Source organism: Crinia signifera, chromosome 5 (genome assembly GCF_055691185.1).
Source record: "Crinia signifera chromosome 5, ASM5569118v1, whole genome shotgun sequence".
NCBI lineage: Eukaryota > Metazoa > Chordata > Amphibia > Anura > Myobatrachidae > Crinia > Crinia signifera.
In genome coordinates this window covers 287,928,960-287,946,104 of record NC_139221.1, presented here as the reverse complement: position 1 = coordinate 287,946,104, position 17,145 = coordinate 287,928,960, and the positions used below count along the sequence as shown (strand labels likewise).

General features: G+C 41.0%; 1 protein-coding gene across 1 annotated transcript; it reads right to left on the bottom strand.

Annotated features, from left to right (window-relative positions):
• Positions 1-1,327: 1,327 nt before the first annotated feature.
• Positions 1,328-11,651, bottom strand: LOC146005812 (mycolipanoate synthase-like). The gene is made up of 4 exons (XM_083145237.1): positions 11,561-11,651; positions 10,468-10,671; positions 7,857-8,038; positions 1,328-6,903 (listed from the first exon to the last, which is right to left on the bottom strand). The coding sequence occupies exons 1-4, from the start codon at positions 11,649-11,651 to the stop codon at positions 1,432-1,434; spliced, it is 5,949 nt and encodes a 1,982-aa protein (XP_083001363.1). The 3' UTR covers positions 1,328-1,431.
• Positions 11,652-17,145: the final 5,494 nt, after the last annotated feature.

Sequence of the window (17,145 nt, the reverse complement as noted above, 5' to 3'; positions counted from 1 at the left end):
AATGTCTAGATATTTCATTATAATCTTTTTTTTTTTGTCAGACAGATTTCTGAAAGAACAAAGACCATTGTCTGGTGGAATGCAGTCATTAGGTTGACAGTGGTTACGTTGACACTAAAATGGTTCATAATTTTGGTCAACAGTCAAAAGGTCAACACATGAAATAAGGTCGACATGCATTAGGTCGACATGATGAAAAGGTCGACACATGCAAAAAGTCGACATGAAAAGGTCGACATTCATTTTTTTTATACTATATACTATACCATCCCAGTGGGCCTAGAGGGAGAATATAATAGTGTGCCGAGTGCAGTGAGGCACCATGCCTGAAGCATGATGAGCAGAGCGAGCCATGCGAGGGGATGTGGTAAACTTATACAGTGTCCATGTCGACTTTGTTTGTAAACGCTGACTGCAGAAGTACCAGGAAGAGCAGAAAAGAACTGAGCCTCTTCACGCAGTGAATGGTGCTCCTGAGTCTGCTGTTGTGATTGCTATATTGGACATCCGCTGAACCAAAAACCTTAGGTAAGTATTCAATAAATTCATATTTCTATATTTAAGTTATTTGTTGAAATACTTTTTATGGGAAGCCACCTATCTGGGTATCCTCAAAGAAGTGGATTCAGCACTTTAGAGGTCACCCATTGGTTGGTCCATGCCCCTTCACACCTGCTGTGACTCCACTGATAGTAATACTACTGTGTTGTTTGTCCATCATTCTGATGTGTATCCAGCCCGAGAATCACCATACGATCTGCCCTCCTCATAATCCTCAGCTTCTCTAAATGGGATACACACAGAATACACAGAATTTTTGTGTTTACTAAAAAACAGTAATTTACAATGTGCTTAGTACGGAATCTTGACTGTCGTACATTTAACAGTCGGGATTCTGATGGTGGTATAGTGACCGACAGAATCCCAAATGTCGTCGGTCACCCGACACCCACATAGAACATACTGCTTTAAATTTACAAAAGTTTAGCGCACATTGCATGGATGATGGATGCAATGCCACTATTGGACAAAAAAAACGCAATTTGCATGTTTCGTCTTGTGACAGCAGTCGTAGTGATGTGGGTGGTAACAGGGGGGTGACTCAAACACAGGCATGTTTAGACCATTTTTGGAGCGTGTCACAGACTGCCATCCCAAACGCAGTAAAATAAAAAAGGCATGGACTTCTTTAACTTTTTATAACATACATGAGGAGAACATTTAAAAGATACATATTTATACAGAACAGTACATTTGAGTTTGGGACAGTCCATAATCATAACTCTAGTCCAATACAGTTGACGTTTTCAAAAGTTACTAATTAACATCAATTTTACACTACTGCATATTAACAAATAATATGGCTTTTTAAATTAAGATTTCTCTTCAAATTATATCACAAATTCTTTAATTTATGGACATTTTTTAATATCATAGCATTGTTTCCTCTATTATTTGTTGTACATGGTCATTAATAGAAATGTTTTTCTGGACCTCTGACACAAGCACTGAAATAGATGTGTTGGGGTCCAGCAGGGTCACAAGAGGAATATTTACATTCTTTTCAGTAAAGACACGATTTTGCAATGTCATGGCCAACATTGAGTCAATCCCCAGAAAATTCAGAAGACTATTCTTTGTGATTTCATCTGAGCTGACATTGGTGAGCTCGCTAACTAGCAACAGAATGTAATCCTCTGAAATATCATTAGATTTGGAAGATTCCACCATTTTTGAGGTGTCCTCCCAACTTTTCATTTTTTCCACCATCACATTGTAAAACCGCTTCTTCAGTGCTGGGATATTTGAAATTAGGTTTGCATACATGGTTTTGAAATCAAACTTGACTATTGCCTGCTGATTATTATTTAGTAAAAGACATATTTTCAAATACTCATGAATTTCCTCAGTATTCAAAAGCAGAATTCCTTTTGCTTGCAAAATTTTATGAATTTGGTGCTGATTGAGCAACACTCCAAGATTGAGACCGCCCCAATTTATAGATTGTCCAGATAGACCAATATTTCTTCTGTATTGACAGAACATATCGAGAAATGAATTAGCAGCAGCATAATTTGCTTGACCTGGATTTCCTACAAATGAAGCAACAGAGGAATAACAGACAAAGTAATCAAGCTTTCGGTCTATTGTAGCACGATGAAGATTCACCACCCCATCCACTTTTGGGCTAAGGACTTTCTCAAACAGTGAGATGTTTAGATTCTTCAGAACTCCATCATGTAAAACAACAGCACTGTGAAAGATACCTCTGATTGGAAAATTTGGAAACATTTTTTGTACTGAATTTATAGCATTTCTGACTTCAGAATAGTAGATAATGTTACATGGTAATGTGATAATTCTTGTATTATCTCTTTCATTCTGAATCTCAGATAGTTGCTTTTTCATTTCTGGGGTTGGGTTTCTTCTGGACAAAATCACAACATTGCCACCTCCATTCTTTACAATAAATTTTACGGTTTCAAAGCCCAAGCCAGTTAGTCCCCCTGTGACAATGTAAATAGCATTGTGTCTGAAGAGCACAGGATCAGATGAAGACTGTGTTATTCTTGAGATAGTGTTGTTGTCTAGCTCAATAAGGGGTAAGCATTGGGCTGTGAAGTAGCTGAATATTATATTGTTAGTACTACTTGATGGTTCAATCATAATCTTTGGTAGAACAAGTTGGATGTCTACAGATATTGCCTGTAACCATTTATATATGTATTTTGCAAATTTCTGTAAATATGCCTTTTGAAAAATGGCAGCAAGGTAAAGCAGGTGGACATGAATGTCTTGCCTGCAGCTTAGTGCCACATTCTGAAAACTCTCATGGTTGCTATGACCACATATTACAATTACGTGTTTGAGGAGGTGCAGCTCGGAAAATGCTTCCGTTGATACAACGTCCGATGAAGGGAGGATAATCAAAGCACTGCACTGTATGAGGTCCACTGTAATTTCTGGAGATATTACAGTTTCCCAACCTACTTGTTTTGCTGTCTTGGATAAGACTGTGCACAAAACTGACTTTACTTCACTGGTTATAATACCTAGCTTGGGCTTATACTTTGCATGTGGTAGCTGGTGACAAAAAACTTCCCAAGCTAAAACAAATAGAGAAACGCAAGGAGTATTTCTTAACATTGGAACTTTTCTAACCAAATAGCAAACGCTCTCAGGAAGTCTAACTTTAGAGGTTGCAATGGTTGGATAACATGAACAGACATGATCACCAACTTGAATTTTCTTGACATTCCCTCCAATGGCAGTTACAGTACCAGCAAAGTCCAGAGCAATTAGTTCATGTTTTTCACTAGACGAAGTACTCCAATACAAAGTGTTTCCATACTGCCAGCTCGACAGACTAACGGGAAAATAGTCTTCAGCGTGGGTACATATTCGATCAACTGTAATCTCAATCCATTTGTTTGTGAGCTGACTATGTTTGGGATCAGTTTTTACAGTAGAAAGTCCAGTTACTGTGTAAGGTTCTGAAGTGTACAAGGTAAAATAGTCTGACTTTTCTAATGGTGCTATATGCTGCCTACAGTTTTCAGTGTTAGTGGGTATAATTTCACTTGTATAAATGCAACCTTCATTGATCCAGATCTCTGGATAATCCTTTGGTTTGTAATTTAGAAGGACCTGACCTAGGACTTCTACATCTTGAGGTCTTGAAGAGCTTATATCAATCAGTTGGAATGTAATATCAGGCATTTCAATTATACAAGATCTTGTCATGCCAATCAAAGCAAAACCAGGATTAATGTTATCCAGGGTATTTTGAGTTGTTTTGAGTGTGACTGTCCTGATAGAAGCCTTGGGGGTCAGTTGACTCACTGCTAAGATCAACTGCCGGTAGACATCACAACACTTGGCGAGATATTGCGAGAGATTGTCTGGAATATTCTCGCTCATGGTATGGATTCCCCACATGAACACAACATCTTTACATCCACTATGGAGTATTGTATGCATCTGAAAATCTGAATCCCAGCTTTTAAAATAAATGTATCTCAGTCCATTATGTATGTATTTTGATAATTGTTGGCTGACTCCAAAGCTGTCTGCATAAATCAACATATTTGGTTGTTGTTCTGGTACATCTCTGGATTGGGGTGTCTGCATCCAAGTGACTTCAAAAAAAGGGTTCTCCTGCTTGGCCACTGTTTGTGTCACAAATGCCATCTTCACATTTTTTAATTCCACTAACATAATGCCATTGTTATCTGCAAAACATCCACACAGTTCATAATAATTCTTTGTTGTTTTTATCAATTGCATGTAAAGGATCATCTCTTCTTGGAAAGGTTGAAAAACCATCAAGCTACCTATGGATGAAGGGAAGATTGCTGTAGTTTCTTTGTCTCTATCTCCCAAGCAAACAACCATCTGAAGAAAACAGTCTAAAATGACTGGATGTGTGTGGTACTCATACATTTTTTCTCTGACGTCTTCACTTATTCTTATTCTGGTGATCCCTTCTTTAAGAATTTCTCCATAATGAATGTCACCACAGAGGTGTCTGTAGGCCTTCCCATACTCAAAACCAAATTTAGATAGCTTCTCATAAATGTTTTCCTTTTTGAAAATGATTTGGCATCTTTTGAAAATATGCTGAATAGAGATTTGTTTGCTTGTCTCTGCTTTACACTCATTTATTTTTATTTGCCCAGTTGCATAAACATGTGATGTCATCACATCAAAATGAGTTATCTGGTCTTCTTGGTGTAGCTTGACATTTAGCTCTAGAGAGTCTTGGTGGAGAACACAAGGGCTACAAAATGTAACACTGATTTCCAGAGAACTTAGAGGAACTTTGGGTATTAAACTGGTAGCTGTAGCTGCCAAACCAAGCTCTACATAAAATGTCCCAGGAACTAGGACGGAGCCCAGGTTCTTATGCTCATAGACATATGGTGTTAATGCTTTAGATACTGTACATTTGAACTCTGTGAAGTTCTTTTCTATACAATGGAGCAATGGATGGTTGGCAATTGTTGCTGTCATACTTCCTTGTCTGATTCTTTCAAAATTGATGTCTTGCTTGTCACGATCAAACTGGTATCTTGGAATTCCAGCTGGAGAAGATTTATATAAATTGTAGATATTGCCCCAGTCTGGATTGTACCCTGCAGTAAAAAGCATATTCAACATAGAAAAAATAGTCTCATACTCTTTTTTGGGTTGCACAACTGGTAAAATGGTTGTATTTGATCCTAATGTCTCCTGTATATTCCGTTGCAATGCTCTTCGTGGTCCTATTTCAATATATATTGGGCATTCTTTATCCTTTGCAGACATTTGAACAGCTTGTTCAAAAGCAACTGGTTCACGAATATTTTTAGCCCAGTACTCCCCAGTTGTAAAATCTTCTTTGGATGCTGGATTTCCAGTCACGGTAGAAATTAATTCAGTTTCCATTGTTTGTCTTTTTAAACCCTGCAGTATGTTTTTCACCTCAGTTAATATAGGATCCATCAGGTAGCTGTGGTAGGCAGCGGGAACATCTAGTACATGGAGAAATATATTGTTTTTGCTGTAATGTTTGGTTAATTTCTCATGAAGGTCCTGTATTGACTCTCCATGCCCAGAGATTGTACACGAGGTAGGACTGTTGTAAGCAGCAATACATACTTTTCCATTGTAAGAGTCAATAAGTTTAGATATTTCAGTTATGGGTACATTTCCGGCAACCAGCATTTTCCCCCCTGTGACCTTACATTGTAGTACGCTCCTGTAGTAAATTACTTTGACAGCATCTTCCAGGGAAAGAAGTCCAGAGCAATGGGCAGCCGCAACTTCTCCAACTGAATGACCCACAATGCAGTTTGGTTTGATCCCCCAATATTTCAGGAGAGCCACTAAAGACACCTGGAGTGTGAAGAGCAGTAACTGTGCCATATCCGGTCTAGAGAAGTCATCATACTCCTTCTCTAACAATTCTACCACAGAAATGGATGTGTGGACTTGAAACATCTCATCTATTTTTAAACATTTATTTTTGAACACTGGCTCACGTTCAAGTAACATCTTGCACATCCCTTTATAAAGGACTCCATTTCCACAGAATACAAACACAATCTGAGGACTCCCTTGGGTTGGAGGTTTTTCCGTATTCACAGACTGCAGTTGTTGTTGTAAATGGGTCAATGAAGAGGTCAGAAATGCTGCCCTGTGTTTGTAACTTAGATGACTTCTTCGGCAAGCTGCTGTGTAGACCAGGTTTTCCAGAGATATAGATGTTGTCTTATTTAACTCATGTTTTGTATCTTCGATGGAGAGTTGAAGTGACTTTCTAGAGGCTGCAGATAAAATGAATATTTCAACAGGTCTTTCTGAATGATATTGGGGATATTTTTGTGTACATTGCTTGACCACGACATGAGTATTAGTTCCACCAAACCCAAAACAATTAATTCCTGCCATTCTTCCAATCTTAACATCCTCCTGCCATTTTTCTGGACTTGTAGGAACAATTAAATTTGATTCTTCAATGTTTCTGATACCAAGTTCTTTAGTGTAATGTAGCGATGGAGGAATCACTTCATGGTGCATCATTAGTAGAACTTTAATTAGGCCAGCCATCCCAGCAGCTGATTCAGTGTGGCCAATGTTCCCTTTAACTGATCCAATCTTAAGAGGCTTTATTCTGCTTGGACGCTTTTTCCCAATGATGTTTCCTAAGCTTGTGACTTCTATTGGGTCCCTAACAGGTGTTCCTGTGCCATGAGCCTCAACATACTGCACAGAACATGGGTCTATAGTACTATATATGCATTTCAACAATTCTTCTTGTTGGTGCTGAGATGGTTTGGTGATTGGTGTAGCTGATCTTCCATCTTGGTTCACGGCACTTGCATGTATTGTGCCCCAGATGTTGCAAAAATCTTCTTTGGCCTATGAAATGAAAATGCATTTGTTAATTAAAGTCAAATGGGTTTGATTCAGATGCAGTCACAACTTTGTTGGTTTCACAACTGAGCGATTATTGCCAGATGGAATTGAGGCTGATGTATCTTTGGGATGCTGCTCCCAATGAGGAATCAGAATAATGAAAACGCGATTTGGTGGGAGGTAATGGGGAGTGCAGAACTATAGAAATATCGTGCCATTGTTAGGGGTCATTGCAATCTCATCCGCATAAAACATGGTGTCAGTATCACAGCTCATGCATAGCTGATCACACTGGTCGGATCCTGCATAGCTATCTGTCAGTGGCGGAGAATGCTGTGCAGGGGCAGGGATACTGTAATGAGCCCAGTGATTAGTCTATTTGCAGATAGCATTATTATCTCAGGACTCACTGCTGTGGATTTTTAAATTTGTTTTGTAAATTTGTCCAGATTATATTTCCCATTATAAGTATTTTGCATAGTTTTTGACAAAAACTGTTCTAAAAGATGTTTAATACATACAATCTAAAATCACCTGAAAAGGGTGTGGTGTGTGAAAAGGGGGTACGGTCCACAGCTAGGGCAAGTTGTGATTTTTGTTTTTGATTACATTTTTTACTGTGAATAGGTGTGGAGGATCCCCAAATGCATTGCTTTGCCTGGGGCTATGCTGTTAAGAAAGCCCTGGTTCGACCCAAATTTCAAAGCCTAATGAAAGGGGGCGTGGCATATACTTGCAGCTCTCCGAGGCCACACCCCTGTTTTGCCACTATGGGGGCATTCATCGCTGCTAGGCAGCCGGCAGGGGGACTCCGAACAGCTGCCGCCCGCGGGAGGGCCGCAGGAATGTCCCTGAAAACTGGGATGTTCCCGCGGTAATCGGGACTGTTGGGAGGTATGCAGCATCTCTAATAATAATACAAATGGCAACAAAACTATTGTTTGATCTTAATTTACCTTTGTTAGAGGTTTTAGTAGAACGACACCACATCCTTCCCCTCTTCCATATCCGTCTGCTTTGTTTGAAAAAGGTTTACTTGTACCATCCGGAGAAATCATTTTTGCTTTACTAAGAGCAACGTAGACGCGAGGTTCCATAATACAGCTGACTCCACCGCAAATCGCCATCTCACAATCTCCTGTTGAAGCAAAAATATAAAGTTATATCTCACTTGTCTGTATGCATCCTCCATGTACGTATATGCATGTATAGGCATTGTAGCTGCAATATTCAGAAATAAAGAGATGACATGCTGCCTGAGGAAACTTCTACAATTAGTCCATAATTAGTATCTTATTCATTCAGCCAAAAAATGTTAGCGAGAGCCACATTTACCAACATGGCCAATGAAACCTCCCTGAGAATGCACGACCCCATGAACCGCTGCCATGTCAGATATTTGTGTGAATTCTATGTACTATACAGCACATGTTCCTTACTACAGATAGAACATCTACATTGCTGCTACCGCTACCTCTGGTAACATTACCATGTGCTGTGTACTATATTCTGTTACCGCTGACAACCGCTGTTGAATAAACCACCAAACCTGCATAAGGAAAAACTGTTTGGCCTCAACTACATGTGACATTCGGCTGTTGCCTATTGTTCTACACCATTAGCATAAAAATGTAATCAGCTGCAGAGAAACCTAATACTTCCCCCTCCCTGGCTGTGTGTGGGGGGGAGTGGGCCAGTTGGGGGCATGGCCACGCGATCACATCATCATGGCTCTACCCTGCTATAGAGCATCGTAAAAATAAGCATTGTATAGCTGGGGCGTGGCTATGAATACGCGATTCAGCCCACTTGCGAACTTAGTGGGCAGCCAAAGGGTAATTGAAGGATCCAGGGGGTTGTGGGAGTCTTGTATACCTTTCAGGGGGGCTAAAGTTCTCTATATGTCTCCCATTACACCGAGTGAAGATGGCGACCTGGGCATTTGATTATGTGATTTTATTGAGAACATTGGTTTCATGTACAGTATATCAATCTATCTATTTGTAATATTATATTGTAGGCATTTCTGAATGGCAAAAATCGTAATCTTATACTCAAGCATTGTGAATAATAAACATCCTCTCATCAAGTGTCCATATGACTTCTAGCACACCCTGTTTCTTACGCCCTGCCAGGTCAAAACTTGGAGTACTAAGTCACATCATGCCATGTTGAGTCGTACTGTAATGTAATGAGATGACAGAAAAGCTGGGTAGTATTATACTACCTTGTTTAAAGTGCAATGCAAAACTAAAAGTGAAAATATATATACTGCAGATAAATATCATAATCACAAAATCACATTGCTCGATGCCCCTGGCCTTAACTGGAATCAAACCCTAGATCGGTGGTTCCCAACCCTGGTCCTCAAGTACCCCCAACAGTGCACGTTTTCCAGGTCTCCACACAGAATCACAAGTGACATAATTAACTCCACCTGTGGATCTTTTGAAATGTGTCTGAATAGTGGAGTGCACCTGCTGGGTGACCTGGTAAACGTGCACTGTTGGGGGTACTTGAGGACCCGGGTTGGTAACCACTGCCCTAGATGATGTTTATCATTCACCATAGACACTAACCCACAGAGGCTACGGACAAGATGATTCACACCTGTTGCACTGTATATGAGCTTCCGTTCAGGCTGGAAACCTCAATGCTGCGCTCAAAGCAGAAAATGTAGGAGGACACAACTGTAGTTCCTATACAAGTATGGGGTTCTATCAGACATCACATTGTGTTCTGACCATGGCCCTTATTCTGATTCACTCGCAAAGGCAAATTCCTTCTCAAATGAACATGTGCACTGCAGAGGGGGCAGATATAACACTATTCTCCTGGGAATGTTTTTGAAAATGTTTCCACATTTTTAATGTATATGCAATATAAAGGTTGTTGTATGCAATATAAAGGTTCTGCTGTATGAGGGTTTTAATATTTAAAATGACATAAAAAATGAATTATTTTGAAGCTTGTATTGAAAGTTTGAATTTCCTACTAATTCAGGGAGCTGGATCCCAGCATATGGGCCACACTGTTCATGGGATTTTTGAGAATGAACTGGCATCTATTATATATCTCAGTTAGCATGAAAGCCTACATTACAGTTGACAGGGTCCCAACAGGTATAATAGGGACTATGTAAAAAATGGACAAGGCGCCGGACATCAAAATCAGCAGTCCAGAGCTTGTAGTGTCTGATCCGGGGGGTGTCCCCTCCTGGGGGTGTCTTGTCCGGGGGGATGCCTGTGATAGCTTTCACCAGGGACCTGGGGAAGGGGAGATTACAGCCTCCCCATGTAGTCTGGACCTTTCCGGTTTTTGCTACATATTCGGACCATACAGGGAGGCTTTATTCGCCCCCTCCTCCTCTCCCTGGTGACAGCTGTCATGTGAAGCCCCCGCCGGACCAGACATCAAAATCTGCAGTCCAGAGATTGTAGTGTCCGGTGTCCGGTCCGGGGTTTTGTCTGGGTCTGGTTTTTACCCATACCCGGTTTAACAGAACACTGTCTATACATTTTGCTTGTTTTTATATATATACTGTATATAAGACACTGTGTTATATACCTTGTCTGATGGCTTGGCAGGCATAGTGTAATGCAACAAGGGACGAGGAACAGGCAGTGTCAATTGAAAGGGATGGCCCAGTCAAGTTGAAGCAATATGATATCCTATTTGCTGCGATGCTTGATGATGTCCCGGTTCCATTAAAATGATTGATGTTATTAGGTGAATTATTATAAACGCTGTCTGCATCTCTGTTCATGAGACCTGTAAAAGAGAAGGTGGAATGTATAAATAAGGGGAATGTCTGGGCTGAACCATCTCTATCACTTTTATACCAACAAACATTTTATAATGCTATTACCTTTGTGTAACACTCGGGTCTGAGGTTACAGAGATTTACCTTTCAGGAACGTCTTCAGTGGCAACTCAGATTTCTTTACAAAGAGGCAGGAATTAAACAGGTGACAGTGAAATAAAGGGGTTTTATTACAATTTCAGCTTCTTCAAGCAATAATAGCAATTGACACCATTTACTTAGAAAACAGGTGCTGAAGTCTGCATTAGTCTGTGTGTCTCTTTAAAGAAGCCCTTGGACAGTTAAACAGTCTCTTTGTCATAAAGCTCTGAATCCTTCCTTTCACAGCCACAATCTGCTCCAGCAACTATCACTCAGCAACCATACTCCCTCCATATGCTGGCTGACTCAGTCCTCTCTTTACTTTCACTTTCTAAAGACTCCTCACCTCATCCTGTGCATGTGTAGCTAACTTCCTGAGCCAATCAGTGCACTAGGAAGTGTATGCTATACATGTGGACACATGAGAGAAGAAGTTAACCTCTGCAGTACCCAGAGTGTGTGTCCCTGAAAGGAGGCAGCAGAATAAATAAAGCACATGGATGTTTTTCCATAACTAAACAACAGATATTCATACACATTCCTGTACATTCCTTATAGTGTGGCAGGGCGATGTAGATTCCTTTCAAAGATTCATGGTGAAACTTAACATCAATAATTACAATTTACGGTTTCTTGCCTTACTTTCAGTACATTATCCGGATGCATGGAATTGTCTTTTGCAGTATCAGGACTAAACTTTGTAGTATTATAACACAAACAACAATAGCAGAAACTTGCAAAGGCTGCGTGACAAACACAGACTAGTCACATATAAGTTCTGTTTCAGCTGCTTGACTGGGAAAGTCTTTATTTGCTGGGTCTGTATCATAAACAAATGCCTGGTCATCACTGGTTAATTACTCACAGCAGCCTAGGTGCTCATCTCCTCTCAGCACTACCTTTTGTTCATCAGGAGGCTTGCCACCTAGCAACAGCTGGTGGGTTAGGCTGGCAAGCCTCCCGACTGTGCAGGAAAGGTAAAGTGAAAAAAAATTTCACTTGCCTTTCCCCTGACCTAGGGAGCAGGCGCCGGGCGCGTGCACGCGCGCGCTCCCCTGAGCCCAGGATCCCGCCTCCTAGCTTTAGTTTTTACTTCAGCGCTGACAGGATGGAGGACTCAGTGTCTGTCTCTGCAACAGACACACTTTACCAGTCCCCATCTGTCAGCAAGTGGCCCGAAATGTCAAAGAAGAGGAGGCAACAAGTGTCTGAGGACAGTTCCTCCTCAGAAGACATTGTTATTAAGAGAAAAAAGTGCACAGCCCCTGTCTGCTCTGAGGAGAGCAGGGACAGCTCTCAGTCTGAGAGGGAGCCACCTGGTGGTCAGCAACAGTCTCCCTCAGTGTTTCCTCAGAAAAAGGTGAGGAAACACAGCATGAAAAAGAAACATACAGACAATGTTTCTCACAGAGACGCCTGTACGGGAGAACACGTCTCTTTCCCGGGTATTGCCCGTAGTCGGAATACCCAAATGGTGCGTGACATACCACCATCTTCTGCCCATGGCCGGCACAAACACCCTGCCTCTGAATGGCAGCATTTGCTAACCCAGTCCCATAAGGGTTCTAGCAAGCAGCATGCACTGCCTAAACCTCACGATTATAGTGAGCCAGAAACCCCTCAGGTAGACTGGGAGTCAGAGGAGGTTACTAGAACGTCCGCATCCTCTAAAAGGGGCGAGTACAGAGACCTGCAGATGGCCAGGGTACAATTGGCGGGCAGAACGCCACCTAATAAATTATACGCCTCTCATTGGGCACTTAATGAACACTCAGAGGTTTACAATTTTGCCCAGTTAGCATTCAGAACTGCTCTGGTGAAAGAGGGTGAAATGGTTCTAAGAAGCCCTATTGGCATACCCGATAACCCAAAGTGACGCTAACGATAAACTTCTAAGGAAGATACAGCTGAAAGTTTATCATATGCATTTATTGGGATGCAACCTGTCATGGTGCAAAAACTTGTAATATGAATGGCAATTACTGTATCTGAATTGGAAGTGAGCTCCTCTATGCTCCCAATCTGTGCAGCAATACGTGCAAAGAAGTGGCAATTATTTCAATTCAAAATATCTAAATTATAAGTACAAATTGTAATTATTCTGAACATATGGAGGGTTGTTAGTACCTTAACATACCGGGGCACTCAGAACCCTACATACACCCCTGGAGGGCAATCATACATGAAGAGGCACGTTCAGGAACAAAATTGATTGACAGACTGATACCACTTCAGGGGCGGGAAGGAGCCTCATTATATGAAAACTGAGGTGTGCTACCGCTGTTTTGGGGATGAGAAGGAAGCCAGGGATCCATGTAGTAGGTAGACATTTCCTTGTCTCTGTTACTGTTATAAACCTCACTAGAATGCAAGTCGGATCAGTGCTGCATTAGGAGGTGCCTTCTTGTAATAGGCGCCTCATGCTGCATCACCATATAGCACTATCACCGCTGCTTCCAAGGAAGTATCAATAGTAGAATCAGAGACTGCTGAAGAATACTAAGAATGCATTCTTATTTTTCTTCTTATTATTATTATCTCTGCACCTGCCTAACACCTGCCTCACCTGCAGTGCACATGGTTTTGTCCATCTAAGAAATATTTTGTCAGAAAGAGTGAACTAGAATAAGGGCCTCAGTTCCTGTTGGAGCCTGCTGAAAAATAGCCCTGAGTACACATGATTCTGCCCATTTGAGAAAGATTTGGCGTTTACGATCAACCCTGAATTAGGCCCATAGTTTGGTATATTACTTGTCTTACCTATAAATACCCCAGTTTTGCTTCCACTGATGGTCTCTGTTGCATAGCCTGCATTTTCCAGAGCCCTATACGTGCATTCCAGAAGCAGTTTGTGCTGGGGGTCCATGCTCTCGGTCTCTGAAGAATGGATTCTAAATAGATTGTTGTCAAATTTATTCATTCTGAAATAGAGAAAAGGAGTTTCCACTAAGACACATCCCAGCATGCTCTGCTACAGTTTTGCTATTTGGCCATGCTGAAACTGATGCAGGGCATGCTGGGATGTGTAGTTCAACAGCTGGAGTGTCAAGGTTAGCCATCACTGGTATATATACAGGAAGCATCTATATAAATTAGGGGAAGATTTATTAAGCTTGTGAAGTGATAAAGTGTCTGTTTTTTTATCACCGGCCAATCAGCTCCTAACTGTGAAGTTACAGGCTTGGTTTGAAAAATGACAGGTAGAAGTTGATTGGCCGGTAATATAAACCAGACACTTTATCACTTCACCGAGCTTAACCCCTTCCTGACAGAGCTAGTTTTTGCGTTCCTGACAGAGCCATTTTTTTCAAATCTGACATGTCTCACTTAAGTGGGGATAACTTTTTTTTGCTTTTACTTATCCCAGTGATTTTGAGATTGTTTTTTCGTGACACATTGTACTTCAAATTAGTGGTAAATTTGGGTCGATACAGTCTGTGTTTTTTTGTGAAAAATACCAAAATGTCGTGAAAAAATGGAAAATTTAGCGATTTGCAAAATGTTAAATTTTCTGCTTGTGAGACAAATAATCATACCACTCAAAATAGTTAATAACTAACATAGACCATATGTCTACTTTATGTTTCCATCATTATTTCAACTTCCTTTTAATTTTTTTGGACACTAGGAGGCTTACAATATGAATAGCAAATTCTCAAATTTTCAAGAAAATTTCAAACACTGATTTTTTTAGGGACCAGTTCAGTTCTGATATGACTTTGAGGGACTTGTATGTGAGACACCCCCATAAATGATGCCATTTCAAAAACTGCACCCCTCACAGTATTCAAAACAGCATTTTGGAAGTTTGTTAACCCTTTAGGTGTTTCACAGGAATTAAAACAAAGTGTAGGTGAAATTTCAAAATTTCATTTTTTTTGCAGATTTGCAATTTTAATACATTTTTCTAAGGAACACAGTACATTTTACTAGAGAATTGTGACTAAAAATTGATTCCCCCAATTCTTTTGTTTTCAAAAATATCCTATATGTGGCCCTAGTGTGCACGTTGACCAAACCACAGGCTTCATAATAGAAGGAGCACCTACTTGATTTTGGAGCCTCCTTTTTATGAGATTATTTTTTAGGCACCATGTAGGTTTCTAGGCACCATAAGATGCTAAAATTTAGGAACCCCCCCACAAGTTACCCCATTTTGCAAACTACACCCCTCAGGGAATTCATCTAGGGGTATAGTGTACATTTCAAACCCCCAGGGGTTTCACCAATTGTGGTACAACTGGGCAGTGAAAATGAAAAATTACATTTTTTACACAAAAATGCAGTTCTGGCTCAAAATTTTTCATTTTCACAAGGAATGAAGGAGACAAAGCACCCCAAAATCTGTGCCCCAATTTCTCCCGAGTACCGCAATGCCTCACATGTGGCCAAAAAATACCAGTTGGGTGCATGGCAGGACTCAGAAGGGAAGGAGTGATTTTTGGATTTTGCAGCTCAGATTCTGGTGGAATTTTGGTGGGTGCTATGTCGCATTAGCAAGACCCCCCAAGCACCAATACAGTGGAACCCCCCCACAAGTGACCCCATTTTGCAAACTACACCCCTCAGGGAATTCATCTAGGGGTATAGTGTACATTTCAAACCCCCAGGGGTTTCACCAATTTTGATACAAGTGGGCAGTGAAAATGAAAAATTACATTTTTTTACACAAAAATGCAGTTCTGGCTCAAAATTTTTCATTTTCAGAAGGTATGAAGGAGAAAAAGCACCCCAAAATCTGTGCCCCAATTTCTCCCGAGTACGGCAATGCCTCACATGTGAACAAAAAATACCAGTTGGGTGCATGGCAGGACTCAGAAGGGAAGGAGTGATTTTTGGATTTTGCAGCACAGATTTTGGTGGAATGAATGGTGGGTGCTATGTTGCACCAATACAGTGGAACCCCCCCACAAGTCACCCCATTTTGCAAAGTAAACCCCTCAGGGAATTCATCTAGGGGTATAGTGTACATTTCAAACCCCCAGGGGTTTCACCAATTTTGATACAAGTGGGCAGTGAAAATGAAAAATTACATTTTTTTACACAAAAATGCAGTTCTGGCTCAAAATTTTTCATTTTCAGAAGGTATGAAGGAGAAAAAGCACCCCAAAATCTGTGCCCCAATTTCTCCCGAGTACGGCAATGCCTCACATGTGACCAAAAAATACCAGTTGGGTGCATGGCAGGACTCAGAAGGGAAGGAGTGATTTTTGGATTTTGCAGCTCAGATTCTGGTGGAATTTTGGTGGGTGCTATGTCGCATTAGCAAGACCCCCAAAGCACCAATACAGTGGAACCCCCCCACAAGTGACCCCATTTTGCAAACTACACCCCTCAGGGAATTCATCTAGGGGTATAGTGTACATTTCAAACCACCAGGGGTTTCACCAATTTTGATACAAGTGGGCAGTGAACATGAAAAAATACATTTTTTTACACAAAAATGCAGTTCTGGCTCAAAATTTTTCATTTTCAGAAGGTATGAAGGAGAAAAAGCACCCCAAAATCTGTGCCCCAATTTCTCCCGAGTACGGCAATGCCTCACATGTGAACAAAAAATACCAGTTGGGTGCATGGCAGGACTCAGAAGGGAAGGAGTGATTTTTGGATTTTGCAGCTCAGATTCTGGTGGAATTTTGGTGGGTGCTATGTCGCATTAGCAAGACCCCCCAAGCACCAAGACAGTGGAACCCCCCCACAAGTGACCCCATTTTGCAAACTACACCCCTCAGGGAATTCATCTAGGGGTATAGTGTACATTTCAAACCCCCAGGGGTTTCACCAATTTTGATACAAGTGGGCAGTGAACATGAAAAATTACATTTTTTTACACAAAAATGCAGTTCTGGCTCAAAATTTTTCATTTTCAGAAGGTATGAAGGAGAAAAAGCACCCCAAAATCTGTGCCCCAATTTCTCCCGAGTACGGCAAAGCCTCACATGTGACCAAAAAATACCAGTTGGGTGCATGGCAGGACTCAGAAGGGAAGGAGTGATTTTTGGATTTTGCAGCTCAGATTCTGGTGGAATTTTGGTGGGTGCTATGTCGCATTAGCAAGACCCCCAAAGCACCAATACAGTGGAACCCCCCCACAAGTGACCCCATTTTGCAAACTACACCCCTCAGGGAATTCATCTAGGGGTATAGTGTACATTTCAAACCCCCAGGGGTTTCACCAATTTTGATACAAGTGGGCAGTGAACATGAAAAATTACATTTTTTTACACAAAAATGCAGTTCTGGCTCAAAATTTTTCATTTTCAGAAGGTATGAAGGAGAAAAAGCACCCCAAAATCTGTGCCCCAATTTCTCCAGAGTACGGCAATGCCTCACATGTGAAC